The sequence below is a fragment of the Ranitomeya imitator genome, chromosome 1 (assembly GCF_032444005.1).
Source record: "Ranitomeya imitator isolate aRanImi1 chromosome 1, aRanImi1.pri, whole genome shotgun sequence".
NCBI lineage: Eukaryota > Metazoa > Chordata > Amphibia > Anura > Dendrobatidae > Ranitomeya > Ranitomeya imitator.
This window is the reverse complement of record NC_091282.1, coordinates 891024225-891048157: the sequence shown is the minus strand read 5'-3', so window position 1 is coordinate 891048157 and position 23933 is coordinate 891024225. Positions and strand designations below refer to the sequence as shown.

Here is a 23933-nt window from a genome sequence, read left to right as displayed (position 1 = left end):
AAATTTTTTTTTTTATTTTCATGGCTCTGCGTTATAAACTTCTGTGAAGCACTTGAGGGTTCAAAGTGCTCACCACACATCTAGATTAGTTCCTTTGGGGGTCTAGTTTCCAAAATGGGGTCATTTGTGGGGGATCTCCAATGTTTAGGCACACAGGGGCTCTCCAAACGCAACATGGTGTCCACTAATGATTGGAGCTAATTTTCCATTTAAAAAGCCAAATGGCGTGCCTTCCCTTCTGAGCCCTGCCGTGCGCCCAAACAGTGGTTTACCCCCACATATGGGGTATCTGCATACTCAGGACAAACTGGACAACAACATTTGTGGTCCAATTTCTCCTATTACCATTGGCAAAATAGGAAATTCCAGGCTAAAAAATCATTTTTGAGAAAAGAAAAATTATTTTTTTTTTTCATGGCTCTGCATTATAAACTTCTGTGAAGCACCTGGGGGTTTAAAGTGCTCAGTATGCATCTAGATAAGTTCCTTGGGGGGTCTAGTTTCCAAAATGGGGTCACTTGTGGGGGAGCTCCAATGCATAGGCACACAGGGGCTTTCCAAACGCGACATGGTGTCCGCTAACAATTGGAGCTAATTTTCCATTCAAAAAGTCAAAAGGCGCGCCTTCCCTTCCGAGCCGTGCCGTGTGCCCAAACAGTGGTTTACCCCCACATATGAGGTATCGGCGTACTCGAGAGAAATTGCTCAACAAATTTTAGGATCTATTTTATCCTATTGCCCATGTGGAAATGAAAAAATTGAGGCGAAAAGAAATTTTTTGTGAAAAAAAAAGTACTTTTTCATTTTTACGGATCAATTTGTGAAGCACCTGAGGTTTTAAAGTGCTCACTTAGGCATCTAGATAAGTTCCTTGGGGGGGTCCAGTTTCCAAAATGGGGTCACTTGTGGGGGAGCTCCAATGTTTAGGCACACAGGGTCTCTCCAAACGCGACATGGTGTCCGCTAACGATGGAGATAATTTTTCATTCAAAAAGTCAAATGGCGCTCCTTCCCTTCCGAGCCTTACCATGTGCCCAAACAGTGGTTTACCCCCACATGTGAGGTATCGGTGTACTCAGAAGAAATTGCCCAACAAATTTTAGGATCCATTTTATCCTGTTGTCCATGTGAAAATGAAAAAATTGAGGCTAAAAGAATTTTTTTGTGAAAAAAAAGTACTTTTTCATTTTTACGGATCAATTTGTGAAGCACCTGGGGGTTTAAAGGGCTCACTATGCATCTAGATAAGTTCCTTGGGGCGTCTAGTTTCCAAAATGGGGTCACTTGTGGGGGAGCTCCAATTTTTAGGCACACGGGGGCTCTCCAAACGTGACATGGTGTCCGCTAAAGAGTGCAGCCAATTTTTCATTCAAAAAGTCAAATGGCGCTCCTTCCCTTCCAAGCCCTGCCGTGCGCCCAAACAGTGGTTTACCCCCACATATGAGGTATCAGCGTACTCAGGACAAATTGGACAACAACTTTCGTTGTTCAGTTTCTCCATTTACCATTGGGAAAATAAAAAAATTGTTGCTGAAAAATCATTTTTGTGACTAAAAAGTTAAATGTTCATTTTTTCCTTCCATGTTGCTTCTGCTGCTGTGAAGCACCTGAAGGGTTAATAAACTTCTTGAATGTGGTTTTGTGCACCTTGAGGGGTGCAGTTTTTAGAATGGTGTCACTTTTGGGTATTTTCAGCGATATAGACCCCTCAAACTGACTTCAAATGTGAGGTGGTCCCTAAAAAAAATGGTTTTGTAAATTTCGTTGTAAAAATGAGAAATCGCTGGTCAAATTTTAACCCTTATAACTTCCTAGCAAAAAAAAAATTGTTTCCAAAATTGTGCTGATGTAAAGTAGACGTGTGGGAAATGTTATTTATTAAGTATTTTGTGTCACATAACTCTCTGGTTTAACAGAATAAAAATTCAAAATGTGAAAATTGCGAAATTTTCAAAATTTTCGCCAAATTTCCGTTTTTATCACAAATAAACACAGAATTTATTGACCTAAATTTACCACTAACATGAAGCCCAATATGTCACGAAAAAACAATCTCAGAACCGCTAGGATCCATTGAAGCGTTCCTGAGTTATTACCTCATAAAGGGACACTGGTCAGAATTGCAAAAACGGCAAGGTCTTTAAGGTCAAAATAGGCTGGGTCATGAAGGGGTTAATGTTAGTATAGACATAGGCTTCTTGGCAGCCTACCGGACAATTTGTTTTATGTTTTTTTGTTAATTTTTGAGGGATGTATAGTACTAGGTAATGCCACTGTTGTGCCAAATTATATACACTTCTTGATGAACGTCTTCACAGTGTTTGGTATATTTAATGCTTAAGAACTTTTTTGTTGCGTTCTCCTGAATTTCAACAATGAAATCCCTTTCCTGTGTTTAATCTGAACAAGAGGCGTGATTACATTAAAGCTTTCAAGCCATAATTTTGGGGTAAAAGCTTTGAAAGTCCCAAAATTTAGGCGCAACTCAAAGCTGATCTTTTATTTTTTTTTTTACTTTTGGTGTCTTTCAAAATGGGTGCAGCTGGGCGAGGCCTGGCAACCGCCGCTCCTCAAATTCATGATGAGAACCGAGGGTCTGAAAACAGTGGCCCACAGAGTGCACCGTGCCCTCTGCCGCCCTCAGTTGTCGCACGCTGTCACTGCTCTCTGCTTCCGATGCAAACAGCGGTAAAGCATAATATATACCACGAAAATTGTATAAATAAAAACACCAGCATGGCATGCAAAATGAAGCCCTCACAGGTCCATTAATAACAAAAGATACGGGTCTCAGAAAATGGCAGCACAAACCAAATATTTTGTTTTTTTTTATAAAGTTCAAGATTTGTTTAGGCTACCTAAATATTATAATATTATACATATAAATGTAACTGTACTGACCTGAAGTATCATGTGTGCAAGTATTTTGTTACTGCAGAATTAATGGGATAAAAAATAAAACCTGAAAAAACATTTGCAAAGGTACAGGTTTTTTGTTGTTGTAATTCTTTATATGGCAAAGCAAAGGGTGGCACACATCAAAGAAGTACTGTACAAATATGTTTACGCAAACAGTACAATAATTGGTCATATATAGAGGTCCAAAATACAAATATACAGGTAATAAAATAGCAACTGTTGTACATCATCTGGTCTATTTATTTAAGAATTGAACTAAAAGGAAAGGTCGGTAGGCTAATTATCTTATGATTCCTATTTACTCCCCCATGTTATTCTTAACCAGTAAAGACAGAAGAAGCGCCCACTCCCATATATAAGATAGAAAAGAGAAGAAAGAACTAGCGGAATACTAAATAGGGATAATAGCAGAGAGAACGAAGGAGATGGGAAAACAAAAGAGGTGGGTGGAGGGATATGCTGAAGTTGGTCAGGGTTATACTCTAGACGGAAGGGTAGAGGAATCAATGAGGGAATTCTATACAAACATATGCCCGGAGCAACAATGAAAACTCCCATACTCAGCCAATCCCTATGTTTAAGAGAGGCCTGATAGAAGAGCAGAATATTCAACTCATTGTTGAATCTCCATCTAGTGGAATTGCATTTTTTTTCATAATTTCACAGCTCTTGGAATTTTTTGTGCCATTTTCCCTCACTCTGCTTGGTAAAATGAATGTTGTAATTCAAAACTACAACTTTTCTGCAAAAAAACCCCATCATATGGCTATGTTGACAGGCAAAAAAGTCATGTTTTGTTTAAAAAAAGAAAAAAGGAAAAAAATCAAATGTCAAAAATGAAAATTGGCTGCTTCCTTAAGGGGTTAATGTGATGTCCTGATTCCTAATTTTACATGCTTTACCTCTTTCTTCCCTTAACTGTAGATAAATGGCGGGATACAGCTTGTACTAAACTCCGCCGTATGGGTTCCAGAAGGAGGAATGCTTCAGATATCAAATAGACTCCTGCATGCTAGAGCCTTCGGTGTGGCTGACTCTGATATCTTGTACACCATTACCAGTGAACATCCACAATTTGGTAATTACTAAAAATTACACTTTCTTTCATCTCTCGTATGTATGTAGCATCCTCTAGAAATATTATTAAGGACACTTTCTGGGAATATTGTCTTTTATTTATACTGTATATTGTAGTTCCATGTAATTCTAACTAAAAGAAAATGTACACCAAGTGGATACAGTTATGATTTCTAGAGAAATTGCACAACATATTATAATAATAACCTATATATGGGTACAAGATATCCATCAAAAACTCACAAAGCAAATATAAAATCAAAATCATATTTTATTAAACATATTTAAAAAGATCTATGCATCATACAAAAAGGAAGACACGTATGATGATTTGACAAAGAGGGTTATACAACTTAAAGACACTCCCCTTGAAAAAGCATCAGTGCGAATTGCGCATTGGGTCATCATGGTCTCCATGATTCTGTCATTACACTATGGGTATGCAATCATTTAACTTGTCTTTACTCTAATAGACTATCCAGACTAAAAAGAGGTACATTTTCGACTACACATATGCATTGTTTTTTGGCATCCATTTTATTTCATCATAAGCTGAGCAGACTTGGTATTTATGTTTCAAATGTCTACTTATTTCTCTGCATTTCGGTTCACTCGTTGTGTATGACCTATTCTAGTGTGTGGTGTTCTTCTGTCAACAGGCTGTCATGTCAACTGTGGAATTCCTTTGTGATTTTTGTGATTTGAGTTGTGCTGCTGTGATACCATAATTTCCCACGGGATCAATAAAGTGTATCGTATCGTATCGTATCGTATCGTAAATCACACCTGGTTTACCATCACCTCTTTTTCTTTACTTAAATAACCCTTTTTGTCGAATCCTCATTCCTCAAACGTGTCTTCCTTTTAGCATGATGCATGTCTTTTTAAACATGTTTAATAAAATATGATTAATTTTATATTTTCTTTGTGAGTTGTTGCTGGATATGTTGCATCCATATGTAGGTTATGATATGATTAATCCACTGCATATAAAATTTCCTTATTATTATTTATGGAGAAACGGACATTGATATGTCTGTAGCCAGGATTAACGTTATATGCCTTTAGAATATTTGTATGAACACGTTACAGTAGCTGCAACGTAGATTAGATTCCAGGCAGAATTTAAAATTGAAATCCCCAACATATCAATTTATCTTACAATTTGGTTGCAGATTTGTTGGGGTTTCCCCCATTTAGATTATTTCTGAAGTCAGTCCACAATAACTCCCATTGGTTTGGAGTACCTGCTAAATTTACAACCCCTAAAAATGTAAAATAAACACTTTGCGCAGTGTTCCGCCGGTTTCTGTAAAACATGATCTATTGTGATGATGTGTTATCGTTGGTCACTGCCATAACCAATCACAGATTGCAGTTTTCATATGAGACAAGGCTCCATCAGAGGAGGACAGGTTAAGTAGAGACAGACAAAGAGAGTCGGGCAAGAGAGACATGGAAGTGCCAAAGGTGGTGAATATACCGTTTATTTTGTTAATTTAGCTCTATTCAAGGTGTCAAATATATAGGCAGATCTGTACTAACATCCACACAATTTGGTGTGAATTTCTCACTATGGGCGGTCCTGTGGTTTCTAGTGTAATTGCTGAAATTGCAGCAACTCCCCTCCTGTGAACCTTTCCTTTCATGGAAACCTTTTTGTATCAGAAATAAACTTACAAAGACTTACTTGGTTACTTATTTCAGGTGACGTTGTCCTTCTGGTTCCCATGTCAGCTGATGGTCCAGCCAATAGCTGGCAGCGACTGCCTGATGGGCGATTTGCCACGCCAGCCACCTCTTTCACACAGCAGGACATCAATGAGGGCCTTCTTTGGTATAGACATTCGGGTGTCCATTCACAAGGGAGAGACTCATTCAGTTTCCAGGTACAATGGAGTTTTTCCATTTATATTGTCCATGTTAGAACTGATAATCATCATTGTTTGACATGTTTTTCTTGTTAATTATTTTTTATAATATTATACTATAGTACATCTATATTATTTCTATAATCTTTTGGATATAGCTTAGGATCCAAATAGATATGAAGGGAAGATTTACAAATCAAAATTCCTACAGAAAGTATGCACACAAAAAAGAAGTTGAATATATGCTGTATACAAAATTTAGTATGTGTTCTTGACATGATAGCTGATCACAAAAAGTTTTTGGCAGCCACCTGTCCTATGCTTCCTTTGACATACCAATGATGATCATCATGAGGGTAATCATTCGTATAAATAGTCCAAAGCAGTCAACCTATTAAAGGGGTTGTCCACTACTAGGACAACCCCTTCTTAACCCCTTTTCATATAGTTATGTCTAAGGTTGTCTCCAATGTTTGCTTTGGGCTCCAGATCACGAAAAATGGAGACGCTACGGGTCTCAGAAAATGGCAACTTCTATTTTTTTTAAACTTTAGAATTTTTTTTCACTACTTAAATAAAAAAGAACCTTTACATGTTTTTGGTATCTACAAACTTGTAATGACCTGGAGAATCATAATGGCAAGTCAGTTGTAGCATTTAGTGAACATGGTAATAAAGCAAATCAAAAAACAAGTGCGGGATTGCACGTTTTTTTGCATTTTTTCATGGCACTTTGAATTTTTTTCCTGTTTTCCAGTACTTTATATGGCAAAACCAAAGGTGTCAATCAAAAGTACTTGTCCCACAAAAAAACAAGCCCTCACATGTCTATAGTGACAGAAAAATAAAAAAGTTATGGCTTTGAGAAGAAGGGGAGCAAAAAACAGAATCTCAAAAAAGGATAAGCCCAAGGTGTGAAGAGGTTTAACTAAATATTATGCCCCGATAACATAATAAAGCCTATACTCAACTCCTGTATCTGCTCCATTCCAGCGGTATCGGCACTCACGGTCCCAGGGTAGTGATGCGATAGAATGACATGTGATGCCCGGTGCCCAATCAGCGCTGGCGTCACTATCTCCTCCTCAGGACAAACTGAACATGAAGAGCAAGTCAGAGCTATAGTTGTCCTGTTTGTTAATTAAAACATCAGGGATTTGCCGTCCCCTGTCATTTCATGCATTTAGATTAAAGAGGATTTTCATCCTAACTGTAAAATGAGTCCTGTAGTAATACATGAGACTTTATCCAGAACAGTTTGGTTATTAGAGATTTTGGAACTTATCTGCCGGGTGACAGTGAGTAGGGACTGCACGGTTGACACTTTGATTTAGCTGATCGTAAACCGATCATTAAAGCTCTCTGTTTATTAATGACTGAGAATCTGGTGCCAGTTTGACTATCAGTTTCTGGGAAAAGCTGACTGCTATTATAGATTCACTCTGCCCTGACACTGTTGGAAAAAGCTTTCTGTAGGTAAAAACTTACATAATGGCGAAGCTACGGCTACAAATTGTAATGGCAATGTTACATTTTAGGCAGAAATCCTCTTTAATTATGCATGCACTAAAATATATTAGTATCCATATAAACCAAGATGGCAAAGGATGATTTCACACACTGATATCCTTGGCCAGCTCCTCTGCCGAAGAGACAAGCATCTGTCTATTCCAGGAGTTTGAGCACGTAGAGTTCATCTGAGTCATTATTACAAGGACCTCTTGATGATTGTACCCTCGCAATCCATCAGTACAGGTGATTAAAGCAATTTACAGAGTAACTCACTAGATAACACAGACAGATAAGGAGTGAACTGGGAACATTTGATGCAGATGTAAGCAAATCTTTTTAATGCTCTCTTAAATTACTACCGTCTTGTCTCGTAATGAACTCACTACCCACTACCCTCAAAGGAAAATTATATGTCTAGCTAGTAAGAACATAAAATCAACTTGTATTAAACACCTGATAGACTGCTAAACAACACACGGATTATTAGTTCACCATGCAAAAATACTTGGAGGCATTTATCTCTGCATTTAAGCCCAAATTTTTGCACAATTTGCATTGCTTCCTTGTCGTAAATGCATGTGCCAAATATCTCAATGTTTTAGGCCATTTAGTAAAACATTTTCAGTACGTATGCCAAAACTTAAAAAGTGAGAAAAAAAGGTTACGGCTAACCGTTTTCATGAAGTATGACACATTTATGAATGCATTTCTATACAAAAAAGTCATTGTTTTATTTAAATGCATTTATGTTGTAATCATAACTTTTAACATGCTTAAAAATTCCAGTTTGTGCAAAATTCAGTATTAGCGTGCAACATTTGACACATTGGTTTCTGGCCCTTAGTAACACTAGGAAATGAACTACACATTCTTAAGAAGTTGTGCCGGCACAATTTGCCCAAATTTACTAGATGGCAAATGGTAAACGATAATGGTAATGTAATCCCGATTATGTTGAGGGCTCTGTGGGGCCATATCATCACTTTCCAGGGCTCCATGTTCTTCTTTATGCAGAAGATAGTTCTTAATTACATTTGCAGGAATAAATTTGCAGCCAAGTTCTACTAATCTTACAGTATTTGTGTAATTGTTTTGCTGTTTTCTCTTTACAGATTTCTAGTGCATCCACAAATCAGGCCCCCCAAGACAGACATATGTTCAGTATTGGTATTTTACCCAATCATCCAGAGGCACCACAACTTTCCCCGGGATCTTCCCTCCACATGACAGTATGGATTTTATAAAATATTCACCATATTCCTATTGCATCTTTAGAATAATACTATATGCAAATAGGGGAGGCACTCCCTAGTGAAATACCGTTAGGCTGAAAGAGAAAGTGAAGAAGACGTATATGGTGTATGTCTGTGCTCATCTGGTACCCTGCTCAGGGTACTGTAGGTATATCTGAAAACCACAGAAAATGTTTTAGGGCCTTATATCAAATATGAAAACCAGTAATAACAAAAAGACCTAAAAATATATTTTGATAATAATAATTAAAATATCATAAAGAGAAAAACCACACATTAAAAATTGGCAGGGTGCCTTAGGGTGGGTCGCTGAAATAATAATAAATTTCACCCTACCTCCTTTCTGTAGTATATCTAACAATATGTTAATATTAATTACAGGAAAATGGGCTAGGGAAGATAGAGGTGCCTTTCCCTAGTAAAGTCCCTTCCTAGCAGCGGAGGTTGGCACCCTGGGATACGATATGGCGCCCCCGCTCAACGTCGGCTGATCTTGAAAAAATCCTAAAATGGTATCTCTACCAACAAGCCACCACCATAAACACACAAAAAAAATGTGAAAAAAGCAAGTGAAGTGTTGTCAACTTGTGTTAACAGAATATTGCTTTTTTATTAGTTACAAAAAGTAAAACAAAAAAATATAATAATATATAAAGTATTTAAAAGTGCTGAAATGAACGCGTTTTCTACTTTAAATTTAAAGTGAACCTGTGAGCAGTATTGTGCTCAGTAAACTACCGACACTGTCAGGTCGGTGCCGTTATACTGATTGAAATGATACCTGGGTTGATGAAATCCGTCTTGTGGTTGTTGGTTAATCTTTATTTGCAGTTTTCAGTTAATTAAATTCTCGTGCTTCGGGGCGGCCTGTGGGAGGGGGGGTGTCTTTGTTTGGCGCTCTGCTTAGATATTCATCCTTATGGGTTTTGACAGGTCACTGATCCATCAGTGGCCTGCCCCTTATTTTACATACTGCATAGAATATGCTTTGAAAAAAAGAAATAATTCCCATTGATCAGGCAGACAGCGGTGCCTGCGGTGTAGCATGATAAAGTAGAGAATATGCCTTTTTTTGTTTTATTTAGACATATATATGGGTTGAAATTCATGGAGGGAAAAATGGTAACAAAATTCTCATTGGGGTCTGTTACAAACCCCCAAATATAACAGAAAGCATGGAAAGTCTACTTCTAAAGCAGATAGATGAAGCTGCAACCCATAATGAGGTCCTGGTTATGGGGGACTTTAACTACCCGGATATTAACTGGGAAACAGAAACCTGTGAAACCCATAAAGGCAACAGGTTTCTGCTAATAACCAAGAAAAATTATCTTTCACAATTGGTGCAGAATCCAACCAGAGGAGCAGCACTTTTAGACCTAATACTATCTAATAGACCTGACAGAATAACAAATCTGCAGGTGGTTGGGCATTTAGGAAATAGCGACCACAATATTGTGCAGTTTCACCTGTCTTTCACTAGGGGGACTTGTCAGGGAGTCACAAAAACATTGAACTTTAGGAAGGCAAAGTTTGAACAGCTTAGAGATGCCCTTAATCTGGTAGACTGGGACAATATCCTCAGAAATGAGAATACAGATAATAAATGGGAAATGTTTAAGAACTTCCTAAATAGGCAGTGTAAGCGGTTTATACCTTGTGGGAATAAAAGGACTAGAAATAGGAAAAACCCAATGTGGCTAAACAAAGAAGTAAGACAGGCAATTAACAGTAAAAAGAAAGCATTTGCACTACTAAAGCAGGATGGCACCATTGAAGCTCTAAAAAACTATAGGGAGAAAAATACTTTATCTAAAAAACTAATTAAAGCTGCCAAAAAGGAAACAGAGAAGCACATTGCTAAGGAGAGTAAAACTAATCCCAAACTGTTCTTCAACTATATCAATAGTAAAAGAATAAAAACTGAAAATGTAGGCCCCTTAAAAAATAGTGAGGAAAGAATGGTTGTAGATGACGAGGAAAAAGCTAACATATTAAACACCTTCTTCTCCACGGTATTCACGGTGGAAAATGAAATGCTAGGTGAAATCCCAAGAAACAATGAAAACCCTATATTAAGGGTCACCAATCTAACCCAAGAAGAGGTGCGAAATCGGCTAAATAAGATTAAAATAGATAAATCTCCGGGTCCAGATGGCATACAGCCACGAGTACTAAGAGAACTAAGTAATGTAATAGATAAACCATTATTTCTTATTTTTAGTGACTCTATAGCGACAGGGTCTGTTCCGCAGGATTGGCGCATAGCAAATGTGGTGCCAATATTCAAAAAGGGCTCTAAAAGTGAACCTGGAAATTATAGGCCAGTAAGTCTAACCTCTATTGTTGGTAAAATATTTGAAGGGTTTCTGAGGGATGTTATTCTGGATTATCTCAATGAGAATAACTGTTTAACTCCATATCAGCATGGGTTTATGAGAAATCGCTCCTGTCAAACCAATCTAATCAGTTTTTATGAAGAGGTAAGCTATAGACTGGACCACGGTGAGTCATTGGACGTGGTATATCTTGATTTTTCCAAAGCGTTTGATACCGTGCCGCACAAGAGGTTGGTACACAAAATGAGAATGCTTGGTCTGGGGGAAAATGTGTGTAAATGGGTTAGTAACTGGCTTAGTGATAGAAAGCAGAGGGTGGTTATAAATGGTATAGTCTCTAACTGGGTCGCTGTGACCAGTGGGGTACCGCAGGGGTCAGTATTGGGACCTGTTCTCTTCAACATATTCATTAATGATCTGGTAGAAGGTTTACACAGTAAAATATCGATATTTGCAGATGATACAAAACTATGTAAAGCAGTTAATACAAGAGAAGATAGTATTCTGCTACAGATGGATCTGGATAAGTTGGAAACTTGGGCTGAAAGGTGGCAGATGAGGTTTAACAATGATAAATGTAAGGTTATACACATGGGAAGAGGGAATCAATATCACCATTACACACTGAACGGGAAACCACTGGGTAAATCTGACAGGGAGAAGGACTTGGGGATCCTAGTTAATGATAAACTTACCTGGAGCAGCCAGTGCCAGGCAGCAGCTGCCAAGGCAAACAGGATCATGGGGTGCATTAAAAGAGGTCTGGATACACATGATGAGAGCATTATACTGCCTCTGTACAAATCCCTAGTTAGACCGCACATGGAGTACTGTGTCCAGTTTTGGGCACCGGTGCTCAGGAAGGATATAATGGAACTAGAGAGAGTACAAAGGAGGGCAACAAAATTAATAAAGGGGATGGGAGAACTACAATACCCAGATAGATTAGCGAAATTAGGATTATTTAGTCTAGAAAAAAGACGACTGAGGGGCGATCTAATAACCATGTATAAGTATATAAGGGGACAATACAAATATCTCGCTGAGGATCTATTTATACCAAGGAAGGTGACGGGCACAAGGGGGCATTCTTTGCGTCTGGAGGAGAGAAGGTTTTTCCACCAACATAGAAGAGGATTCTTTACTGTTAGGGCAGTGAGAATCTGGAATTGCTTGCCTGAGGAGGTGGTGATGGCGAACTCAGTCGAGGGGTTCAAGAGAGGCCTGGATGTCTTCCTGGAGCAGAACAATATTGTATCATACAATTATTAGGTTCTGTAGAAGGACGTAGATCTGGGTATTTATTATGATGGAATATAGGCTGAACTGGATGGACAAATGTCTTTTTTCGGCCTTACTAACTATGTTACTATGTTACTATGTTACTATAGTTTTGTTTGGGAAAAATAAAAGATCTTAATCAAAATGGCATAGCCGGCCTAATTTTTTTTTCTGTACCAAAATGTTGGCAGCGCTTGCACAGTAGCATGTATCAGAATTCAATAGATGCTACTGCACAGGCATGGCCACCGACACCATTTTGATTAAGATATTTTTTTTCAAACAAAACTAACGTATATACTCGAGTATAAGCCGAGATTTTCAGCTAAAAAAAATGGGCCGAAGGTGCCCCTCTCGGCTTATACTCGAGTCATGGTCGGTGGGTGAGGGGGAGCGATGCCTGTCAAATACTCACCTGCTCTCAGCGCTCCTGATACGGTCCCTGCATGTCCCACGGTCATCGAGAGCGGCAGCTTCTTCCCCTGTTCAGCGGTCACTGGTACCGCTCATTAAAGTTATGAATATGGACTCCACTCCACTAGGGGTGGAGCCGCATATTCATTACTGTAATGAGCGGTGCCACGTGACCGCTCACTGCAGGAAGAAGCTGCCGCTCCCGGAGACGTGGGACATGCAGGGACCACGCTAGGAGCACTGGGAGCAGGTGAGTATGTCATATTCACCTTTCCGCGTTCCACCGCCGCCTCGTCTTCCGCGTCCTCTGCAGTGACCGTTCAGGTCAGAGGGCGCGATGACGTATTAGTGTGCACGCCGCCCTCTGCCTGAACAGTCAGTGCGGAGAGACGGGATGCTGAGGAGCAGCGACGAGAGGTGAGTATGCCATTTTTTTATTTTATTTTTAGTGCAGCGGCAGCATTATATGTGGCACAATGCTATATGGAGCGTCTATGGGGCCATAAAGAACTGCATGGAGCATTGTATGGGGCATTTATGGGGCCACAAAGAACTGCATGGAGCATTATATGGGGCATCTATGGGGCCATAAAGATCTGAATGGAGCATTATATGGGGCATCTTATGGGGCCATAAAGAACTGCATGGAGCATTATATGGGGCATATTTGTATATGGAGCATCTTATGGGGCCATAATGAACTGTTTGGAGCATTATATGGGGCTCCTGATTCAATAAAGATATTCAAAAACACTTAACCTACTGATGTCTCAATTAATTTTACTTTTATTGGTATCTATTTTTATTTTTTAAATTTACCAGTAGCTGCTGCATTTTCCACCCTAGGCTTCTACTCGAGTCAGTAAGTTTTCCCAGTTTTTTGTTGCAAAATTAGGGGGGTAGGCTTATACTCAGATCGGCTTATACTCGAGTATATACGGTATATGTCTATTTAAAAGGAAAACAGGCTTATTATCCACTGTATCATGCTACTGTGCAGGCGCTGCCGATGCCATTTTGCTAGAGGGAAAAAAATTGTCTCCACCAAGATAAAACCTTATTCTTATACTACTGGAATTCTATTGCACCTTTAGACCTGGTGAATTGAGGCTCATTGCTATAGTACTAAGCTGTTACCAATTTAGCTATTATGTATGTGACTGATATAATGTTTCCTAATTTGTTTATTAAAGGATGTTTTTACACTTCTGATTAACACCTAGTAATAAAGTAACAGGAATGATAAAGAGCAGCATTAAAGGGAACCTGTCAGGAGGTTTTTTCGTATGTTAGTAGTGGTATGGCTTTAACGATACTTGTTACCAAGTATAAATGATACTTTTTTTTTTTTTGCAAAGATCTGATGTGCCAGTTAGGCTGGGGCCACACTAGCGTAGAATACGTACGAGTGCTAGGCGAGAAAACATCGCGTAGCACTCGGCCCAGTGTTAATCTATGGGAAAGCTCACATCACCGTTTTTTCTCGGGCACATTCAGCGTGCCAGTGAAATCGCAGCATTCTGCGATTGTATGCGTATATCGCCCGAGTCTCGTCAATGCAAGTCTATGGGTGCGAGAAATAATCGGACACCGCATGGACCATCAGTGTGATTTGCGAGAAAAATGCACACATTTTCCTAATTTCAGCTCATTGAGCCATAAAATTCAATGGGGAAAAGGAGTGAGAAATGTAAAGCCATACGCATGTCATACGGATATACAGGTGCAAGAAAATCGCATCATCGCATTGCAAACAGATTACACACGGATGACCATATGTAGAACACTCGTGCGACTTTCGGCAAGGAGACTCGGACCGATTTTCCATACATTAAGTGTGACCTTGGCCTTATGAGAACTCTAGCTTAGAGGCCATGTGTAAATCAGGCAAGATGTGCCTTGGGGTCTGCTTATATATATGTGCTTCCAAGCACATCGACATGACCCATGTGCACTTCCAGTCTGCTTTGCTTATGGCTTCTGTGCTAGACTTCTTGTGATTGGCACATTGGATCTCTACAAGAAAGGTATAATTTTTGGTTGCAGTGATTGCACATATTTTGCTATTTACTCATGTAACAGCGTGCTGATAGATTCCCTTTAGGTTTTAACAGTTGTGCTACTTTTCATAAACTGTGTGCACCTTTTATTACTGCACCCTAAGTGAAATCACCTTTGGAGTTAAAACCCTGTCGTCTGACTGCAATGAAGCTAGTGCCATGAAATTGCTTGCTCACCAAATGAATGCACATATTTTACAGGCTCTTGAAGACCGGATAACAGTGATTGGGTCCCATTATCTGTCATTTGTGGATTCCGAGAGCCCTAGTGAAAAAATAGTCTACAATGTGACTGTTCCCTTGAAAACACATGAAGGTAAGAAGACAATTTGGGGAAAATGTGGCATTTTTCTCCATTTATTTGAACACTGGGGAACCATTGCTTTATTGTCAGAAATCCTTGAAATGAGATTACTGCTGCAACCATAACAAGAAATGTTGAGGGCAGGTGCCTCAAAAGAACAAATTGTCTTCAATTGTCACTATTTTACTGTTTCTACTACTTTCTCTGTGTCTGCACAGCATTTTATCACTGTTTTAGAGCATTGTATAAGAATTTCTCAAGTTTTGAAGTTATTCCCTATCCATTAGACCTCCAATTGCTGGAGGTCCAACTGCTGGGATCTCCACGATCCTGAGAACCAAAGCTCTGAAGATCCCTGTGTGAATTGAGCTGTGGTCGATCATTCACTGCACTGACGTTCCATTCATTCTTGTTTGGATCACCTGATATGGAGAGCTTTGTGCTTAGCTAGTCTTTGGCACTCCCATAAGAATGGAGTGATAGTGCGCTTGACCGACCGTCGCTCCATTCACACAGGACTCTTTAGAACCCCATATTTCTGGATCAATGGGGTTCCCAGCAGTCTGACAACCAGTGGTCAGGAAGTCACCCATTGTCCCATTGATAGGGAATAAGGTACAATCTTCAGAAGAATATTAAAATTTGAGAGTCCTCAGTGGCTGATACCTTTTAATTGCTAACTGAAAAGATGGTAACTAGTGATGAGCGAGTAGACTCGTTGCTCGGGTTTTCACGAGCACGCTTGGATGGTCTCCGAGTATTTGTAACTGCTCGGAGATTTATTTTTCGTTGCCTCAGCTACATGATTTACAGCTGTGGAAACAGGAACACATTGGCTACTTGCACAGTGAACAAGTCTGTAGGAACATGTTCACACACCACCAAGAAACCTGAAGACACAAAAGAGAATAGTAAAACCAAAAACACTCAGTTTGAAAAAAATTGCAGTAATCCGCAAGTGCTAGTAAAAGATGTAAAAAACAGGGTATTTGGTTGATACGTTTTTTGAAGTTTGGTAGAGCAGCTTAGTATACATTTTTGCAAAAAACGTATCAACCAAATACCCTGTTTTTTACATCTTTTACTAGCACTTGCGGATTACTGCAATTTTTTTCAAACTGAGTGTTTTTGGTTTTACTATTCTCTTTTGTGTCTTCAGGTTTCTTGGTGGTGTGTGAACATGTTCCTACAGACTTGTTCACTGTGCAAGTAGCCCATGTGTTCCTGTTTCCATAATTGTTCTCTTGTGTCTACAAGACTGGGGAGTTCCACCACTCCTCTTGGGCTATCTGCACAAAAGCTGTTCTACCCTGTATGCACACATGGATTTTCAGATGATCAGGTTTTTAAATACATCAGATAGGGATTGCATACATTAGTTAGGACTACTCTGATATGGGTATACCATGAAGTTTGGTAGAGCAGCTTAGTATACATTTTTTGCAAAAAACGTATCAACCAAATACCCTGTTTTTTACATCTTTTACTAGCACTTGCCGATTACTGCAATTTTTTTCAAACTGAGTGTTTTTGGTTTTACTATTCTCTTTTATGTCTTCATGATTTACAGCTGATAGACATCTTAAATACATGTGGGAATTCCCTAGCAACCAGGCAACACCCATATGTACTCAGGCTGGCTAGCAGCCATAAATCATGCAGCTGAGTCAACAAAAACCAAATCTCTGAACAGTTAAGGTACCGTTACACTAAACGACTTACCAACGATCACGACCAGCGATACAACCTGGCCGAGATCGTTGGTAAGTCGTTGTGTGGTCGCTGGGGACCTGTCACACAGACAGCTCTCTCCAGCGACCAACGATCAGGGGAAAGACTTCGGCATCGTTGAAACTGTCTTCAACGATGCCGAAGTCCCCAGGTAACCAGGGTAAACATCGGGTTACTAAGTGCAGGGCCGCGCTTAGTAACCCAATATTTACCCTGGTTACCATTGTAAAAGTAACAAAAAAAAAAAACAGTAATACTCACCGCTGTGCTCTGCTTTACGGCCGGCGCTGACAGTCAGTGCAGGGAAGCTGACGGCGGGGGACGTGACAGACATCGGAATGTGAGTATGTATTGTTTGTTTGTTTTTTTTACTTTTACAATGGTAACCAGGGTAAATATCGGGTTACTAAGCGCGGCCCTGCGCTTAGTAACCCGATATTTACCCTGGTTACAAGTGAACACATCGTTGGATCGGCGTCACACACGCCGATCCAACGATGACAGCGGGTGATCAGCGACCAAAAAAAGGTCCTGATCATTCCCCAGCGACCAACGATCTCACAGCAGGAGCCTGATCGTTGGACGCTGTCACACATAACGAGATCGTTAGCGGGATCGTTGCAACGTCACAAAAAGCGTGACGTTGCAACGATATCGTTAACGAAATCGTTATGTGTGAAGGTACCTTTACAAATACTTGGAGACCACCCGAGCGTGCTCGGGAAAGCCCGAGCAATGAGTACACTCGCTCATCACTAATGGTAACAAATAGCAGGCTTTCCAGACTACTCAAGTCTCTTCATCAGGCATAGTGAAGAGATCTGAGTAGTCTCAAAAGATTGCTATTTGTTACCATCTTTTCACTTATCAATTAAAATGTATCAACCACTGAGGACTCTCAAATTTTAATATTTTTCTATCAACTGCCTAACATGATACAAATATATATTTTTTCCTGTATCAAAGTTGAGAATACTGCTTTAAGTTGGGATTGGTGTTTTCACACTCCAGTGTATTTTTTTTTTGTTTATCTAGTGCATCATGACCAATGGGCATTTGAGAGTCCTAAAAGGTATGGAGATGTGAACTGTGTCCATGTAGTGAGTTACAAATTTATGTATCGCTACATTGAAATATTTCACTCCTCCACTAGACTGACTCCAGATAACCAAACTCCTAAGCCATCCCACTCCCACCACCTCTCCATTTGTAAGAAAGATCTTCTGAGGGTCAAGTACGTCAGCTTTGGTGTGCTGAGAAATAGTGATGGCATTATAGGTAAGATAAAATGGACAAGTACACCACCTTTACCCATTGGCATCCCTACCCTCCTCAGGACAGTTATTATTTGGGCTTTGTATGATGTATACCGTATATACTCGAGTATAAGCCGACCCGAGTATAAGCCGACCCCCCTAATTTTGCCACAAAAAACTGGGAAAACTTATTGACTCGAGTATAAGCCTAAGGTGGAAATGCAGCATTTACCGGTGAATTTCAAAAATAAAAATAGATCATTATTGCCCCATAGCTGTGCCATATAGTGCTCTGCACCGTTCATATTTCCCCATAGCTCTGCCATATAGTGCTCTGCACCGTTCATATTTCCCCATAGCTCTGCCATATAGTGCTCTGCACCGTTCATATTGCCCCATATCTGCACCATATAGTGCTCTGCACCGTTCATATTGCCCCATATCTGCCCCATATAGTGCTCTGCACTGTTCATATTGCCCCATATCTGCCCCATATAGTGCTCTGCACCGTTCATATTGCCCCATATCTGCCCCATATAGTGCTCTGCACCGTTCATATTGCCCCATGTCTGCCCCATATAGTGCTCTGCACCGTTCATATTGCCCCATATCTGCCCCATATAGTGCTCTGCACCGTTCATATTGCCCCATATCTGCCCCATATAGTGCTCTGCACCGTTCATATTGCCCCATATCTGCCCCATATAGTGCTCTGCACCGTTCATATTGCCCCATATCTGCCCCATATAGTGCTCTGCACCGTTCATATTGCCCCATATCTGCCCCATATAGTGCTCTCCGTTCATATTGCCCCATATCTGCCCCATATAGTGCTCTGCACCGTTCATATTGCCCCATATCTGCCCCATATAGTGCTCTGCACTGTTCATATTGCCCCATATCTGCTCCATATAGTGCTCTGCACTGTTCATATTGCCCCATATCTGCCCCATATAGTGCTCTGCACTGTTCATATTGCCCCATATCTGCCCCATATAGTGCTCTGCACTGTTCATATTGCCCCATATCTGCCCCATATAGTGCTCTGCACTGTTCATATTGCTCCATATCTGCCCCATATAGTGCTCTGCACCGTTCATACTGCCCCATAGATGCTCGGTATAAATCTGTGCCGCCGCTGCTGCTGCTGCAATTAAAAAAAAAAAAAGCCATACTCACCTCTCTTGATTGCAGCTCCCAGCGTCCGGTCCCGGCGTCTCTCCGCTCTGACTGATCAGGCAGAGGGCGGCGCGCACACTATATGCGTCTTCGCGCCCTCTGACCTGAACAGTCAGAGCGCAGAGACGCCGGGAAGATGGAGGCGCCGGGAAGATGGAGCTGCGCCCGGCGGCTGGAACGCGGACAGGTGAATATTACATACTTGCCTGGTCCCGACGTCCGGCTCCCCCTGCCGTCCCACGGTCTTCTGTGCCGCAGCCTCTTTCTCTATCAGCGGTCACCGGCACCGCTGATTAGAGAATTGAATAGGCGGCTCCACCCCTATGGGAGGTGGAGCCGCTTATTCATTTCTCTAATGAGCGGTCCCACGTGACCGCTGAAGAGGGGAAGAAGCTGCAGCACAGAAGACCGTGGGACGGCAGGGGGAGCGCCAGGATCGCTGGGACTAGGTAAGTATACCTCAGCGCCCTCTCCCCCTCACCCGCCGACCCCACCGCTACCGTGACTCGAGTATAAGCCGAGAGGGGCACTTTCAGCCCAAAAATTTGGGCTGAAAATCTCGGCTTATACTCGAGTATATACGGTATATTTGTCGGTAAATTGTACACTACATGTAGGACATTAACAAGTAATATATACTTGTAAGATATCAATAGCAACCTTTTATATTTTTAAATGTTATCTTTCGTATATACAACTTCCACATAGTCATAGCCTTATTTTAATTAACATTTCTTAATGATGATTTTATTTTTTAATTACATATACAATTACCGTACATATACAAACAGTGCGCTTGCATGAAGGACAGAGTCTATTGATAGTTTGATTGGCTGATTAGACATGGGCATTGATTTAGCAAGACTACAGTTGTTCCTAATAAAATAATCACAAATTTTATACCATAAAATCCCAAAAATGTGCTTGAACACATGTTGGTATAAGTGCAATGCATAGGTGCACATTCACACTGTGGACATTTAACAGACAAAATCTAAGATAAAAACAAAATGAAGAAATACCCTGTAATAACTAAATAGTAATAGTACATGTAGATAACATAGGGTACTTGGTTAATACTGTTTTGATCAATAAAGCGTAAAAGTCATCCCACCACAACAAGGTGTACCTAATCAGGACTGATGTAAAATAGATGAAGGCAGAGTAGGACTATGTCCCGACTGTTCAGACCCCTGCCCCTGGAAAACTATTTAGTCAAATGAACAGCCCAAATAGAGGGAGCCATGCCCCTGTTTGTACAAAAAAACAAAAAACAAAGCCAAAATAATTGAGCTGTAGCACCTGTTGGTATAAGTGCAATGCATAGGTGTGCATTCATCCTGTGGACATTTAACCTAGAATTTGTGATGTCACAAATCTACACTTTTACGTAATGAGCAAATCACATGGAGAAATTCACATAAATAACTTTTACAAATTTATTTTAAAATTGCAAATTAAGATAAGAATAAAACACAATATTTTAATTATAATTTTTTGCAGAAAACACCAAAACACATTTTTTTTTCCAAATTTCAAACAAAGATATGAAAAACACATAAAGGTATATAAATCTAGAGTAAACTAGCTGCAGCTACATATCTTGTACTGCTGAGTACAGGATAAAAATAGCAGGGCCCGTTCCATACAGATGTGGTTTTCCCCAAAAAAGCATTGTTACACCAAAATTATAAGAACAACTGGATATTACCATCAACAACATACTTGAGGAATACCTAGAGTTAAAAAATTATAACTAAAGTAATTTTGCAGATAATAGGAAAAAAATAAGCACCGGGGCCTAAAAGGCCCCCAAAACACATTCTAGGGTTAACATGCATACCCTAAGATAAAAACAAAATGAACAAATACCCTGTAGTAATACATTTTGTTTTTACCTTTGGTTTTGTCTGATTTTATTCCGTAGCCAAGTCTCTGGATACTCCGAAACGTGCACTACTGTCTGAACTTCTCTTGCTAGGAATAATGGGTTTGGCATGATAAAATACAAGCCTTCTTTCCCTGATAACCAAGGGCTGAAAGAAGAAATCTGTGGGTTCAGGCTCTGTTTTTTATGTATATGACCAGTTTATATGGTTTGATAATGTGCTGACTACTTAGGGCAGATTTCTGCAGCAAAGTATATTTCTGAAGTCTTCATTGCAGTGGAGTAGAGCAATATAAATGTGGTGTAAGTACCATCTAATAACATGAATTCATGGTAAATCATTCTGTATTGAAGTTAATTAACTAGCTTCCTAAAATGTGAGAGATTAATAAAGTTGCGTAGAATCACAGCTGGGAGCTCACTAGATAAGTCTCTCATGTGTCAGCTGAATTGAATTCTCCTCTCACATTACTGTCCGCATCAGCCTTAAACAAAACAATATTACATTTAACTTGATGGATTTGTTGTGATGCTGCAGCGCTAAACGTCATAAGGCGTGCTACATTAGAAAAGCCAACTAAATGTCACATTCTAGAATAAACGGTGACCAAAATAATGCGGTTTAATTGGTTATCAATCATTGTTGACGTATGTTCGTGCCTTAAGCGGTAATTGATCTCGGGTGATATAAATTCTAAACATAAGTGCTGTATTTGATTGTTACTATAATAATTATAATAATCCCTGTGAGATGTATTACTGCCAAATCTGCAGTATATTCCTGAACTTGAAGATATGCAATTATATTTCCAACCTGGCTTGAGCATTGTTTTATATAGTTATGAAATGGCTAAGCACAATTACGTTATGGGTAGATAATACATTTTTTTTCCTGTTTCTATATGAGCAATACATTTTAGTTAGGATCTTTCAGTAGGATCAGCCCTCCTAGGTCCTCTATGTGGGCATGGAGGTCATAGGAAGCTGAATATAATGACAATTTGATATCTGCAGCCCGATGTCTTATTCCAGAGAAATCCACATTTTTCTTATATGTAAATGAGCTGTTCAGCACTATGGGTTGGACACTGATCTGCATGAGAATCTGCCTCCAGAGATTATTTTACATGAAGGGGGCATTATCCGTGTGAGACATATAATAACTGACAATTTGCCTTGCTGGTCTTACTGGAGAGCTGTGTGTGAGTTTAACTAGCAAAGTACAGCAGAGCTGAATGTTTCTCAGTGCAAACACATCCGCAGCTGCAGCTCTCCTTTTACAGTGATGTCGGCTCGACGCTACTCCCCTCCCCACACAATGGCTGCCTGTGAATTGAAAGCTGAAGAATTGTTGTAATCAGAAACGGCGCTACAGTGATATCAGGAGAACAGACTCTCCCTTGTGAGACATGTAATAGCAAACAGTCTGCTGCCTCATTCTGCTCCCCATCACTGCTCCAGTCTCTGTGTTCTGGCTGTAACCGTGACGTCATATCTACAGCATGCTTCACTGTTCTAGGCAATCACAGAGCGCTGAGCGGTAGGTGCTGTCCTCCTTGGCACAGCCACTGAGTTCAGTGATTGTCTAGTGTGGTGAAATGTGCTGTTGATGTGACTTACTGTCAAAACATTGAGACTGGAGATTTGGCAAGGAATCGGCGCTAGACTCCGTGAGGGTAAGTACATGTTTAGCTTGTTTGTTTTACAACCATTCAAGCCCACTTTCCAGAAGGTGGACTGCCCCTTAAAATACATAAAGTGACATCCCATAAAGAAGTTTTGACTGATTTTATGTCTTTGTCCAATATGCAGGTGTGTTAGAACACAAAGATAAGCCCAGGATCCCTGTGAGGTACTTTACACAAGCCGATATTAATGATGGAAACATTCTCTACCGCCCACCAAGAGCAGCACCTCACTTGAGTGAGATCATGGACTTCTCTTTCACAGGTATGTGTTGCCTGTTTCCCTTTAGTTAAGCCCTTCACATAATTTAGGCTACGTTCACACTAGCGTTGCGCGCCGCTGCGTCGGCGACGCAACGCACAACGCACTCAAAAACGCGGCAAAACGCACGCAAAAACGCTGCTTTTTGCGACACATGCATCATTTTTTGCCGAAAATCGGACGCAAGAAAAATGCAACTTGTTGCGTTTTCTTGGTCCGACGCTTGCGGCAAAAAAGACGCATGCATCGCACAACGCAACAAACAAAAACGCATGCGCCCCCCATGTTAAGTATAGGGGCGCATGACGCGTGCGTCGCCGCTGCGTCGCCCGACGCTAACCCGACGCACACTAGCATAACGCTAGTGTGAACGTAGCCTTACTGGTAAGTCATATCACAATATTGAATAGAAAACATTTGGCTGGTCCGTGCTAATGTAGATTTTATATTCTAGGTCTTCCAGAATCAGTGGATTTCTTCTTTACAGGTAGTGTGCAATTATTCTTTTTGTTAGTATCCAAATAAAAACATGTTGATACACAAAAAATAGATAACTTGTTTCTAGTATCTCATCATTGAATGACTTCAAGTAATTGCAGATGGGACCCCCACCAATTATGAGTCTCTGGAGTTCCCTTTTTATATATAACAATGGTTACACTGGTTCAGCCACTGATGGTGGCTCCAGGTGGAGCTGAAGACTTGTGGTGTCCTCTGCAGGGAGTCCCGCCAATACAAGGACTTTGCTATACTTTATCTTTTGTTCTGCCAGAAAGGCCATGTTTATTTTGTTAATCCCTGCCATGGTTTATGCTGTGCTATAAACCAGCACGTGACTTAAGGTACCGTCTCACAGTGGCACTTTGGTCGCTACGACGGCACGATCCGTGACGCTCCAGCGT

General features: G+C 40.3%; 1 protein-coding gene across 1 annotated transcript in view; it reads left to right on the top strand.

Moving 5' to 3' along the window:
• Positions 1-23933, top strand: part of FRAS1 (Fraser extracellular matrix complex subunit 1) — an 845787-nt gene that overhangs the window by 649084 nt on the left and 172770 nt on the right. Inside the window, exons 30-35 of the mRNA XM_069743201.1 lie at positions 3844-3997; positions 5704-5885; positions 8492-8608; positions 14928-15042; positions 22897-23034; positions 23486-23518. Coding sequence (XP_069599302.1) covers positions 3844-3997; positions 5704-5885; positions 8492-8608; positions 14928-15042; positions 22897-23034; positions 23486-23518 — 739 coding nt within the window. The remainder of the gene's footprint in view (positions 1-3843; positions 3998-5703; positions 5886-8491; positions 8609-14927; positions 15043-22896; positions 23035-23485; positions 23519-23933) is intronic.